This window comes from Calidris pugnax, unplaced genomic scaffold (genome assembly GCF_001431845.1).
Source record: "Calidris pugnax isolate Ruff unplaced genomic scaffold, ASM143184v1 scaffold31, whole genome shotgun sequence".
NCBI lineage: Eukaryota > Metazoa > Chordata > Aves > Charadriiformes > Scolopacidae > Calidris > Calidris pugnax.
The window spans coordinates 1,982,156-1,995,567 of NW_015090786.1; the positions used below are offsets into that span (position 1 = coordinate 1,982,156).

The 13,412-nt window shown below is 37.2% G+C and overlaps 1 protein-coding gene across 5 annotated transcripts in view; it reads right to left on the reverse strand.

The window, feature by feature from the left end:
• Window positions 1–13,412, reverse strand: part of TRDN (triadin) — a 92,948-nt gene that overhangs the window by 34,325 nt on the left and 45,211 nt on the right. For 4 of the 5 annotated variants that reach the window (XM_014966351.1, XM_014966355.1, XM_014966354.1 and 1 more), the window contains 2 exons: window positions 11,118–11,327; window positions 1,535–1,576 (listed from right to left, as the gene is read on the reverse strand). In XM_014966351.1, coding sequence (XP_014821837.1) covers window positions 1,535–1,576; window positions 11,118–11,327 — 252 coding nt within the window. The remainder of the gene's footprint in view (window positions 1–1,534; window positions 1,577–11,117; window positions 11,328–13,412) is intronic. The other variant, XM_014966353.1, reaches the window with a different exon arrangement.

Below are 13,412 nucleotides of genomic sequence, written 5' to 3' on the forward strand. Positions count from 1 at the left end.
TCACTTCAGCCGTTATTCCATAATTCTACCAGGAATATAGTCTCCTATCAATCTTTTTTGCTTATCAAATCGTTAAATATATACTCAGAGTTTAACCTATTTTAAAGTTGGGTTGGGTTTGGTTTTTTTTGTTAAATAAATTGCAGTTAATAATTGTTGGATTTTCATCAATTACATATTTTGACTCCAGTGAATTAATGCAATTAAATTACAAATGATGGTAATTATCTGGTGTAAAGATTGATCTACGAGATATAATCTAATTCATTGATACTGACAAGGTAGAGCTGATGAAGACAGAGAATTTCTGTCATTTTTGATAAAATGCAAAAGCCTAATACTACTTTGTGATAATAAAACATATCCTAATTTTAGTAGAATATTATCTTATAAATACACACAGCTGCATTTTAAAGTTTATATATTTTTAAGATTTTTTATTAGTAGTACAAGGTTGTCTCTACTCTGTAGTCTTCTGAAGAGTAGTATCTAATGTATAAAACTCAATACACACATAAAGTCTTCCTTTATTCCAGTTTATCAGCATAGGTGTCCTTAGGTCTTATCTTCCTATTTCATAGACTAACGTTTTTGTCATGGTTACAGCACTAAGCTTCAGGACAAACTGTGGTGGGTATCATTGAATTATAAGTATAAAAATTATAATTTAATTTTTAATTATAAGTGTACTGAATTATAAGTACAAAAACAATACCAAAGAAAGCTCAGACTCAACATTACCCAGTAATTTCCATTTTATCAGTACTTAAACTGTAGATATGAAGACTACAGTCTTTAGTATAAATCTTTCCTGACTCTTTATAATACCAGCCTTAGACAATTATATTGAGGTCAAGTCCAAAGAGAAAACCTCACCTCAAATTGAACAAAAACATTTTACCCGAAATGAGAACAAAGTAGTTATAGCTAAAACCCAGTTGCCAAAATTTAGAAATAAATTCACAAAGAGTGACGAAGTATCAGGTACTTTGGATATAGCCATACACATGGACAGGAATGTAGGTTTAGGATGGGCTTTGCATGTAGTTTATATAATTTGATTTGATAACAGCTGAAAGGCTTCTAATTTGATGGATCAGACCCTAATTAGGTGATGTGTTCTGAGAAAACCAGATAGTTTATCTAAGATAATTTGAAACTTTAGTTTTCTATCGTTCTAAGGATTCAATTATCTGACGAAGAACGCAGATCTTAACTTCAGATTAAAAAGTCAGTGCTGTTAAATAATTGTACGCTGCCATTTTAAAAGGGCATTTATGAGGGTAAAATGAGGGAATCTCAGCTTGCCACTGTTTCCTGGGAATCTCCGGGGTGAGGGCGTCTCTGAGCTGACAGATCTATTTCAAGCACGGCGTGAATATGGGGAAGAGGCAATTGCAATGAGCTTGGCAGCCCCAGCCAGCCAGAGTTGGGGTTAGCAGAGAAGCAGTGCTGCCACGTCCTTGGCACTCTGCTGGTGCCCGTGCTTGGTTATCTCTGGCCATTCAGAACACTGCAGGCAGAAGGTCTTTACCAGGTGGTAAACAGGGATCATCGCAATGTTGTGAATAGGTGCCTACAGCAGATGGCAACGGGATGAACCAACCCCAGAAAGGCCAATAAAAACAAAACAAGAAAAAAAAAAAGGAAGAAACACCGTTAGCATGAATGAACATCCTCGGTTGTTGCTTGACTAAAGGAAGCAGTTGCGGAGTGAAGTGAGGAGTTATTTCATCTCTGTGGGGCTGCTGTTTTATGTAGCAGAAACTGGAGTTCGTTAAAAAGAAAAACAATACTCTGTACGTGTGAGATAGCACAGTATGAATCAGAGCAATGTAAAAACGGTTAAATAAGGCACAGGTATTTTCACAAGTTACATACGTATTCTACTGCTGAAAGGAATGTATTACATATATTTTATTCTGGTTGAACTATTTTGATTTCTTCCAGAGCAAATAACCAAAGAAATACATTACTGCAATTGTTACTGAAATGAATTACTGGTTTTGTTTATTTGTTTAAAATTAGCAATTTCACAAATGCCATTATGGGCCAGTAATTTGGTTTCTGTTTTGTACCCTGCGAAGTGCATTTAAGCATGCAAGACTTATTTTCTCAGATCTTTCCCTATTAATTCAGTTTCTGAAATTTCACATTTTCAACTTCATGACCCCATGAAGTTGATCTATCACAATTTATCATCTTATATATGCTAGACCATTTGGGATGAACACACTACTTGAAGTACAGCAGTACTTCATAGACTGTTTTTTTTTTTCCAGGATAAACTCATTTTCTAGGGGTTTATAACTCAGCTGTAAGATTTGTTGCAGAGAGAAACATGGGAAGCAAGATGTCAACTAGGCTGCCCTTCTTTAAACTACAATTGTGTTTAAATCCCTGAATCATTTTTATCATTATGGAAGACAGTGAAAAAAATTGTTTTGTAGCTTTTGGATACATTAGTGAAAGTCCCATATAATTCAATTAAGAATTTCATTAAGAACTTTAAAATATGTAAGCTGTTTATTCATGCTCCGTACTACACCTGTAAATACAGTAAATACTGTATTTCAAAAGACTATAGCACTGTTTTGATGAGTTCCAAAGTGAGCACAGCAAGGCCAACACCTTTTTTTTACCTCCCACTCCTTTGTTCTGTAGGAGATTTATCTAGGGTTTTGCATGCATGGAGAAGCTTTTACCAATTATTTCAGTTTGGTGAAACTGTGAAACACCTTTTGAACCAGGAAACAAAGTCATTTGTTCCATTAAGTTTGCTGGTGCTGTAAACTAAGCCAGAACTTAATTCTTTTTCCTGAATAAGTGCAAAAATACTATTAGTTTTAAAACTGGTGGATATATTGGCATAAAATACAGGAGTAAATATATTATAAATATAATTCTTTTCACAGTTCTTAAAAATTTCCGGTGAACGCGAGCCCAGCAGAATGACTACAGTATGATCATTCCTGGAGAGAAACGGATGTGTGTATTCCTAATAATGATTATTTCACCAAGACACCCCACCAAATAAACCTAGCAGAACAGCCATATATTGCCGACTTCCCTTAATGATGAAACAAACACTCTGCACCTAACAGGTTTTGCACCTTACAGCTTTTTCATGCAGAAGACTGGGAAAACTAATGTCTGTGTGTTGACCACAGTGTACAAGTTGGAGTTCTGTTCTTTACCTTCTATTGCCTTTTTTTTCTTCTGAATATACGGTTCTTAATTTTTTTGTTTGTTTGTTAGTTTTCCTCTACTGGAGAATATTAATAGCTATATCATCCTGACTACCCAGGGCCAGCCAAAAGCCTTCTGTGGCTGCAAGACAGTAGTAGAAGTGACCACAAGCTAAGGCAGGGAAATGGTGACTTCAGGCTGTGTTAGTCAAAAGCTGATGTGAGAAACTCCACAACAATTTGGCCAGATGTTTTGCCATTAACTTAAAAAGGAAAAAAAAAAAAAAACACACCAAAACCTCAAAACATTAAAGAGAGTATCTGACTGGAATCCCTGCTGCTTCTTGTGGAGCTGGGAGCTCCGTGGCTACAGATCCTATTTGTTCCCCATTCCTGTCATTGACAGGCATTTCCTCCGCAGAAATCTGCCTTTGCTGCAGGTCTCTAAAAAGCCTCTTCATGGTTGAGCAAACTGAATTATCCACAACAAAGAGCCTGCTCTTTTTTCTTTTATGATAGCAGTCACAATAAGGCGGCAAGCTCACCATGCTGTGTGGCTCTGCTGGATTTTCACTGAGATTATTTTGTGGTTAGTTTGGGGTTTCATAAATTTGGTGAGGTTTCATTAGGTTTGATTTAGTCTGGCCTTTAGGTGACTGGCTAAATCACTATCAATTTACTCCAAATATTAAACACTCTGGAGCTGAAATTAAGGTGGTGTTAATTGGCTGTAATTGGTCACAGAAATGGCAGGGAATTCTGAACACTTTATTACCCCATTAACAAATGTGGATTCCTGGGCAATCAATCTTTAGGTCCCAAATAATCTTAAATTATTTAGTTACATTTACCAATTAAAATATATAATCCAGTTATGTGTACAAGAAATGCGTGAAATACATTCATGAATTATGAAGCCAATTAAAAAGGTATATTTCCTAACACAAAGGATGGTAGTAATAATGAACTGCTGCAAAGCACACATCAAACAAAAATTATTTTTGCATTTCTGAAAATTCTGAGAACGTATAAGAGACTTTCTAAAGCAGTATATTACTTATTGCATATTCATGCACGCTACATACTGCATGAGATTCGTAGTTTCTTATCTCAGGCTTTTGTGATGCACGTCACCTTCATACCACATTAAAAATATTTCAGTCATGTTTATAGTTGCACCCTACAACATGATAGGAAAGCAAGCTTTCATTTCGTTCCTCAAAGAAATGCACATAACACACTAAAGCGAAACACTGCAAAATTTAGTTTCCTTCTTCGGGGTAGACAGAACAGTGGCAAATCATTCAGCACTGACCTAATTCTTGGCTCATGCTTTCCTCAAATTCCACAGCCAAAGCTGACCTGCAGATCCCATCTCCATTCTAACCTCTGAACAAATTGACACGTAATCACCAAGGAGGCCTGCCCAGGGAGGTGGTGGAGTCACCATCCCTGAAGGTATTTAAGAAACATGTAGACATGGCTCTCCAGGGCATGCTCTAGTGCCCAAGATTATTGGTTTGTGGGTGGGTGTTGTGGTCTTTGTTTTGTTGTTTTCGTTGTTTGAGTTATTGGGGTTTTTTTGAGGTTGGACTCAATGATCTCAGAGGTCCCTTCCAACCATGGTGACTCTGTGATTCTAAGGCAGAGCTTTATAAGCACACCCCATAACACAGGGTCTTCCTGAAATATTTTCTATCATAACCAGCATCTCCTAAATACTACAGAGTAGGAGGAGTAGTAGTGCTATAGAATTTACAACAATCATATTCTGGATATGTAAAATTCCACAAAATATATCATAAATCTTTCTGTGAATGGAGCTTGAGTTCATGTCATCTAACTCAGGCTACCTAAAACCTAAGCATTACCCTCCCTCAGCCTCTCTCAGTTCTAAAGGCTCCTTTTCAGACAGTGAGCAGAGAGGGCCCACCCAAATGCAGTTTACTGCATCTATTTTGGTAATAAAAAAAATCAAACACTTCATTTTCATATAGTTTACTAATGGGACCAATTTCATCTTGTATAAATTGTCAAAATCCCTGAACTTGATAGGTTACTTCTAAAATAACACGAAACCACAGTAAAAAAGAAGCAAAATCTTTGTGTTGGCACTCTGTAATCATAGAGGCAATGTGAAGTTTATACTGATAAATTAAAAGAATATATAAGATAAAATACTAATAGTATATGTATTTTTTTGATTATTTGCCTTTAAAATGATGACAGCAAAGCTGTTAATTGTTCAAATAAGAAAACAATGCTTGAGTCTAAAATACTTCCTAGTCTGCTGAGGTCAATTCTGTTGTGTTTCCACTTAGCTCCATGGATCTCTGTGTAATCTCAGGATGCAAACTCATAACGTAGGGCGTTGCACTTCCTTTAGAGGCTAGCAGCTCTGCAGTGTTATCAGGAGGAACAAACCTGTGTATATTCTTCAGCCACGCAATTTCCAGCCTGATTTATTTTGTCACAGCCCTCTCCTGTTTTTGGCTGCAGTCAGCCCTGCGCAGTACAGTCACTACTAGTGGCTCAGCTATGGAGATGGTCATTTCTGGCACAGAAACACAGTAGAAGTCTCTGGTGGGAGCCTGTAGGTCAGAGCCAGCCCCAGTGTGGAGGCGTGTGGCACTTAACCCAGCTGTCCCAGAGCTCTTCCAGCCCAGGTCCTTGCTTCCTCCAAATCTGGCCAAGGGCTGGCTCTGCAGATGTGCACAGTATGCTTTTAAATCATCTCACTACAAATCACTGTGAAAGACCTGCACAAAAACTAACAGGACTAACTATATAAACAAATGAGTGAAATCCTGACTACAAAGGTCTGCAGATCCAGTCCCTACATGTGAGGATGGGAGAATCTGCCCCTCAGTTATCTTTGTGCCTCCACTGAGATCCCAGGCTAGGTGTTTTCTAAACACCTTATGTGAATCTAGCAGGCACTTCAATGAAATCTTGCAAGCATGCTGATGTTGATCAGTAGGCATCTCTAAAGTTCATCTAGTGCAATTCCTCTCAGTAAAGGACTGTTGCCAACACTGGACCTGGTCAGCCATGGCCACCTAGCCAAGTCTTGAACACTACCAAGGACGGAGAATCTGCAGTCCCTCTAGGCAACCTGTTTCACTGCCCCACTGCCCTCCTGGAAAGCTTTTTCCCCACCACCAGTGTTCAACATGAACCACTTAGGCAGCAATTTCTGGCCATATTTCCCTTATTATATTGCCAGATACAACAAGGTCTTCATCTTGATAACTGTTTGTCCTCTGTCATCTTTGTAGCTGCCCTTCAAAAAGCTGCAAGCTGCTCTTAGGTCAGTCCTCAGTTTGTTCTTCTCTGGACTAACCGAGTTCTGCTCTCTCAGCTTGCCTCATTCATATGCTGTGCATACTTTCTAAACTTGAACTCCATGGAACTTCAGGTAAAGAAATGGGAAAGAAATTGAAAGCACTGAGTTATGAAGGTGTTATTTAAGGAAAAAATACACTGATTATTCTGTGTTTTATAGGTTAAAAAAATATACAGCTGAATACAATTTCCTTGGCTTCTTAAATTTACACTTAAAAACTAGGAAATTGACTTTAATCATGCTTGCAAAACTAAACTTGCAGTCCTGAAAATAATTATTCATTTTTTTAATGCTGTTCTGCTTGTTCGAAGAGCAGTGTCAAACCCAGGAGAAATATCACTAGATTTTAGATTAAGGAGTCACTTAAAAATATGCAAGGCAGAGCTTTATAAGCACACCCCATAACACAGGGTCTTCCTGAAATATTTTCTATCATAACCAGCATCTCCTAAATACTACAGAGTAGGAGGAGTAGTAGTGCTATAGAATTTACAATATCATAATATATCATAAATCTTTCTGTGAATGGAGCTTGAGTTCATGTCATCTAACTCAGGCTACCTAAAACCTAAGCATTACCCTCCCTCAGCCTCTCTCAGTTCTAAAGGCTCCTTTTCAGACAGTGAGCAGAGAGGGCCCACCCAAATGCAGTTTACTGCATCTATTTTGGTAATAAAAAAAATCAAACACTTCATTTTCATATAGTTTACTAATGGGACCAATTTCATCTTGTATAAATTGTCAAAATCCCTGAACTTGATAGGTTACTTCTAAAATAACACGAAACCACAGTAAAAAAGAAGCAAAATCTTTGTGTTGGCACTCTGTAATCATAGAGGCAATGTGAAGTTTATACTGATAAATTAAAAGAATATATAAGATAAAATACTAATAGTATATGTATTTTTTTGATTATTTGCCTTTAAAATGATGACAGCAAAGCTGTTAATTGTTCAAATAAGAAAACAATGCTTGAGTCTAAAATACTTCCTAGTCTGCTGAGGTCAATTCTGTTGTGTTTCCACTTAGCTCCATGGATCTCTGTGTAATCTCAGGATGCAAACTCATAACGTAGGGCGTTGCGCTTCCTTTAGAGGCTAGCAGCTCTGCAGTGTAATCAGGAGGAACAAACCTGTGTATATTCTTCAGCCACGCAATTTCCAGCCTGATTTATTTTGTCACAGCCCTCTCCTGTTTTTGGCTGCAGTCAGCCCTGCGCAGTACAGTCACTACTAGTGGCTCAGCTATGGAGATGGTCATTTCTGGCACAGAAACACAGTAGAAGTCTCTGGTGGGAGCCTGTAGGTCAGAGCCAGCCCCAGTGTGGAGGCGTGTGGCACTTAACCCAGCTGTCCCAGAGCTCTTCCAGCCCAGGTCCTTGCTTCCTCCAAATCTGGCCAAGGGCTGGCTCTGCAGATGTGCACAGTATGCTTTTAAATCATCTCACTACAAATCACTGTGAAAGACCTGCACAAAAACTAACAGGACTAACTATATAAACAAATGAGTGAAATCCTGACTACAAAGGTCTGCAGATCCAGTCCCTACATGTGAGGATGGGAGAATCTGCCCCTCAGTTATCTTTGTGCCTCCACTGAGATCCCAGGCTAGGTGTTTTCTAAATACCTTATGTGAATCTAGCAGGCACTTCAATGAAATCTTGCAAGCATGCTGATGTTGATCAGTAGGCATCTCTAAAGTTCATCTAGTGCAATTCCTCTCAGTAAAGGACTGTTGCCAACACTGGAGCTGGTCAGCCATGGCCACCTAGCCAAGTCTTGAACACTACCAAGGACGGAGAATCTGCAGTCCCTCTAGGCAACCTGTTTCACTGCCCCACTGCCCTCCTGGAAAGCTTTTTCCCCACCACCAGTGTTCAACATGAACCACTTAGGCAGCAATTTCTGGCCATATTTCCCTTATTATATTGCCAGATACAACAAGGTCTTCATCTTGATAACTGTTTGTCCTCTGTCATCTTTGTAGCTGCCCTTCAAAAAGCTGCAAGCTGCTCTTAGGTCAGTCCTCAGTTTGTTCTTCTCTGGACTAACCGAGTTCTGCTCTCTCAGCTTGCCTCATTCATATGCTGTGCATACTTTCTAAACTTGAACTCCATGGAACTTCAGGTAAAGAAATGGGAAAGAAATTGAAAGCACTGAGTTATGAAGGTGTTATTTAAGGAAAAAATACACTGATTATTCTGTGTTTTATAGGTTAAAAAAATATACAGCTGAATACAATTTCCTTGGCTTCTTAAATTTACACTTAAAAACTAGGAAATTGACTTTAATCATGCTTGCAAAACTAAACTTGCAGTCCTGAAAATAATTATTCATTTTTTTAATGCTGTTCTGCTTGTTCGAAGAGCAGTGTCAAACCCAGGAGAAATATCACTAGATTTTAGATTAAGGAGTCACTTAAAAATATGCTCCAAATTCTACTTTCTGTATGTAAAGATGGCATTATCTCTACTGGAGGCAAAGGGCCAAACTGTCAAAGAGTGAAAATCATTCCAGTATCAGTAATATCAACTAGCTGGTCCTATGTGAAATCTTCAGCTATTTCCAGGAAATTTTTATAAATCAGTGGGTTTCACCTGGAAAAATCATACTGAGCAGGAACTCAGAAGCTGAAACCCAGGGGTCACGATAAGAGCTATGTAGTCATTGTTACATTATGCAAACACAGAAAACAGCCTAATAATTCCTGGTCTGAAGGAGCACAGCAGTTCCTTCTCTTAATATTTCACCACTGAGACCCGATTTAAATGCTGGCTTAATTAATCACTTAGGAACAGAAATAACTTTGGGAAGGAAAAGAAATGAACTCATGAACTCTAAATACTAAAGTATCATCTCTCTGAAATCTCCACTAAGTATGAACTCATCCTGAGGATTAAATTTTACATTTTCTTATTTCTACAGCCTGGTCTGAAAACGTTGGTTTCCATCAACACCTTTGGGATTTAAGCTCAACATGAACACCAGATTTCTGTCTGCTTAGAAAGTTTCCTTCAGTCCCCAATACGAATATGGATTCTCACTGCTTAACATTACCCTGACTAGTATATTGAGCACGTGTGAGCTCCTGAAACAGGTCAGGAACCAGTTAGTTTAAAAGTTTTGCTTGAGTTATGCTCTGGTCCCTCCTGCTAATTGAAAACATATTAAGAACCTGATTGATTCACTGGTTCATTGATACTAAATATGGAAAATTAAAAGCAGAGTGTGCTTTCTGCATGTTGCTTTACATCTATGTTGTACCATTAAATGTGTTGTGTACAAACTAAAATCTGATGTCTGTTTTGGGAGGATCACTCAAAAGGAACTCTATATTTTGCTGTGACTCAAGTGAATTCCTTCTGAAAGCAAAGACAAATGAGAAGCAAAAAAATTAGGAGATATTTATGTGATATTTTCTCCACATTTCAAGCTTCTATGTCATCCATCGATCCAGAATTGGTCAGTTTCTCTCAAGCTCTGTCTCTGTCTCAAAAGCTTTTTAAGTAAATCTTGAGGTCAATATTGATACATAGCAGAACAAAAAACTATGGATTTATCAGTAAACTAATAAAGTCCAGGAAATTAACTTTGAACCATCAACTCAATTTGTTTTGAATTAAAAGGCTGAAGTCTGAATTTAAATTCCTAGTTAATTATTGTGACAGATGGGATACGTTTAGATCTAGAGTTCTTATTTAAGAAAGAAAAGGACCCTAATCATTTGTTTTCTGCTTCACTTAGATGTTTCCCGATCATTACAGTTGGTTTCATCACAAAAGTTTTGCTGCTGAAGTGGCTTGCTGAACGTTAGGCACCCTTTACAAACAGAGGTAATTTATTCTAGTTTCCATTGTATATCATTGCCACATGCAAAGCATAAAAATCAAGTAGCAATGAGGCAATTTTTGTTCCTCATTTATTTCTTCCCATTCCTGAACCACAACCGCAGCCCTTGTACCACACACTTCATTTTTATCTTTGCCCTCAGTAACAAATATTTACCCCCAAACTTGATCTTGTTTAATCAGTTTGCAAAGTCTTAAACTAGGCTAGAATTTCTGCATTATTGAAGACAAGGGTGTGACTTAGCTGATGTTAAGAATCTAGTCTTGTGCTTATGGCTTTTGAAGATTAATTTAGCATTAACATGTTTAGAAGTTGTCTTTCTTGTCATTGAACTCTGTAAGCAAATGTCAGAAGACTCAAGGCAACTATGAAAGATTTTTAAATGCATTTCAGAAAATGTGAATTAATAATTAATTTCACTTTTCTCGAAATAATTTCATATGGAAACTGAAAAACAGAAATCTCACCACACATTCTTATAATACTGTCAACATTCACATTTTCTAGGATGAGGATGGGCTGCAAAATGGAGAGATTTAAATTATAAAGATGTATAAAGTGTAAACTAATACGTTCTGACATTTTTCACAATATCTCCTCTCTTAGTAAACTCAGCAGAGACACTGTGCTGGCTCCAAGAGGGTGAGAGACATGCAAATTTACATAATACACACTCCTTAATAAATTTTTAAATTTTAATATACAAGACATCAAACAGAATATGCTGAATCTTACCTGCCAAATTTTTGTAATCCACCAAGTCAAACATTACAATAGCTACTGCTGACCAGGTAACAATCAAAGCAACAACAAGAAGCCATGCTGCTGGTGAGCTGAATGTTGTCACGAGGTCTTCTGTAACTGATTTCTTGCCCACTTTCATGGATGATGAGGGGATGGATCCGTTCTTACCATCTATTATTGTCGTGGTTGTAGACATACGTCCTAGACAAATAGTCAAAGCAGAGGAAATAGAATGTTAAACTTGGAGCCTAAAAATCAAGAATATTAACATTGTTTTGAAATACTTCCGTACTCAGAGTATTGAAAATAAATGTAGATATTTCTACAGGTTCTTTTGCTTTCTGGAAGGAGTTTTTCCTGAGCAGGGGCCACTTTTAGTAAACTTGATTTGGGAGTAAACATGATGAAATAGCCACAACTGGCCTTTTTAATTATAATATGACATTTTTTAGTCTGCCGTGAATAGCTACAAACCTAGAAGAGTGATTAATGAAAGTATAACATATTATTGCTCTCCAAAGAAGTGTCCTGTTACAGGCTGTAGGCCAGATTCTCAGGTGATGTGATTAAGTGTACTTCCATTGACTTCAATGGAGCTAATGTGTCTATGTCACTCAAGGTTTGGCTGGATTTTTGCTGTCAAGGATACACATCAATGACAGCAGGAATGTATATACTCCATTTCATGTAACAGAAAATAATTTCATGTTTCATATCCTTATAAATTGCAAAGAGGCTTGTAGCTGATTTTTAAATATCTTTGTTTGTGGCATTTTTTATTTAATGGAATAATCTCCTAAGAAATAAGAGTTACAGTGCCAGAATAGACTTAATTCCAGAAAGAACAGCTTTGGTACTAGAAAGGTGGTAGGAAGGTGAGTACGTATGTTAGCTAAGTAAACAGCTGACACACATAAACTGTTTAATGGACAGTTAACAGTAGTGGCTTAAGCTGCTTCTTCCTGGAGTTCCATGGAGACATGTTAATTCAAGACACAAACCAAAACTATGGTAACTGAAACCTGACAACATTTGAAAATTCTCATATTAGCCTTCCTCACAAAATAAAATGATAATCTAAACAATCTTGGTTGGTATTTGTTTTCAGAATATACAATAATAATAGTAAAAATATTCATAACTCCGCAGTCAACAACAGTAGAAGAGCACGGTACCTCCACTTAGCTTATTTTACAATATCTGCTTGTAAGTTACTGTTAAAATATTAAAATATATGTTCCTGGGCTGGTTGATGATACCCAGTCATAAATTAACATTAGTGATTTCAGGGACCCTTGCCCACAGACATTTGAAATTTTAAGGAATCTGGTAATGCCTGGTTTGCTCATACCTTTCCTTTTCACTCTGAGATCACCTACGTTCTGTCACAGCTGATACAACCTATAAAGGTGACAATTTTCTAGGATGATGGTGGTAAGGAAAGTGACAGAGGGATTCTATACAAAGATAAACAGATTTAGTTAACTGTTCAGAAAGAAAATTGCAAATATGCCATCGGAAACTTATCAGTAGAGCTAAGGTATAAGGCTGTTGAAGACTTTCAGATATTTGCTATCATAACATGTATGTGGCCTCTATTTGAAAATCACTACATTGATATTGTTAAAGAAATAAATGAATAATTAGATCCTTGACATTACCCATGTGTACATATATTTATCCCTAAAAAAAAAAAAAAAAAAAAAAATTATAAGTCTTCCAATCCTCATGCAATGAATATTTATTTTGTTTCTTTTTCTGTAGAAAGTGAGAACAATACTGTAAAGTGATGCTGAAATAACCTTCATGTATCTCAGATGAAGAACAAGGAAGGACAATTCTGGTATCAGAGGTTCCCTGTCTCTTAATCTTTCATACCCATAAAGTGTTCAAATTTACACCCTGAATTGTTCTACATTTCTTTTGTTCATCACGTAGTGCACTGCATTTGTGTGTACTTCCCTGAGCTCTGCCTTTTAAGTTTGCTTCTGCACAAGCATCCTGACACCGATCAGTGCCTGGCTTCAAGCCCCAGAAAGCTGTTCTGCTAAACAGCAAGGTTGTACAAGCAGAACAAGATTGGCATATTACATGTTTTTTGTTACTTACTTGAAATTTAGTCTTGTTTATAGAATGTTTATTCTGGCTATGAATAATGTCTATCTACTAAGATAGAATTTATGCTTTTCTTTATATATTATAAAACCATCACTGCTTCCATTTCTCCAAACATAAATTTTGAATCAAACGTTTCACAGCAGGAGGGAAAATCTACCAAGTGACAAC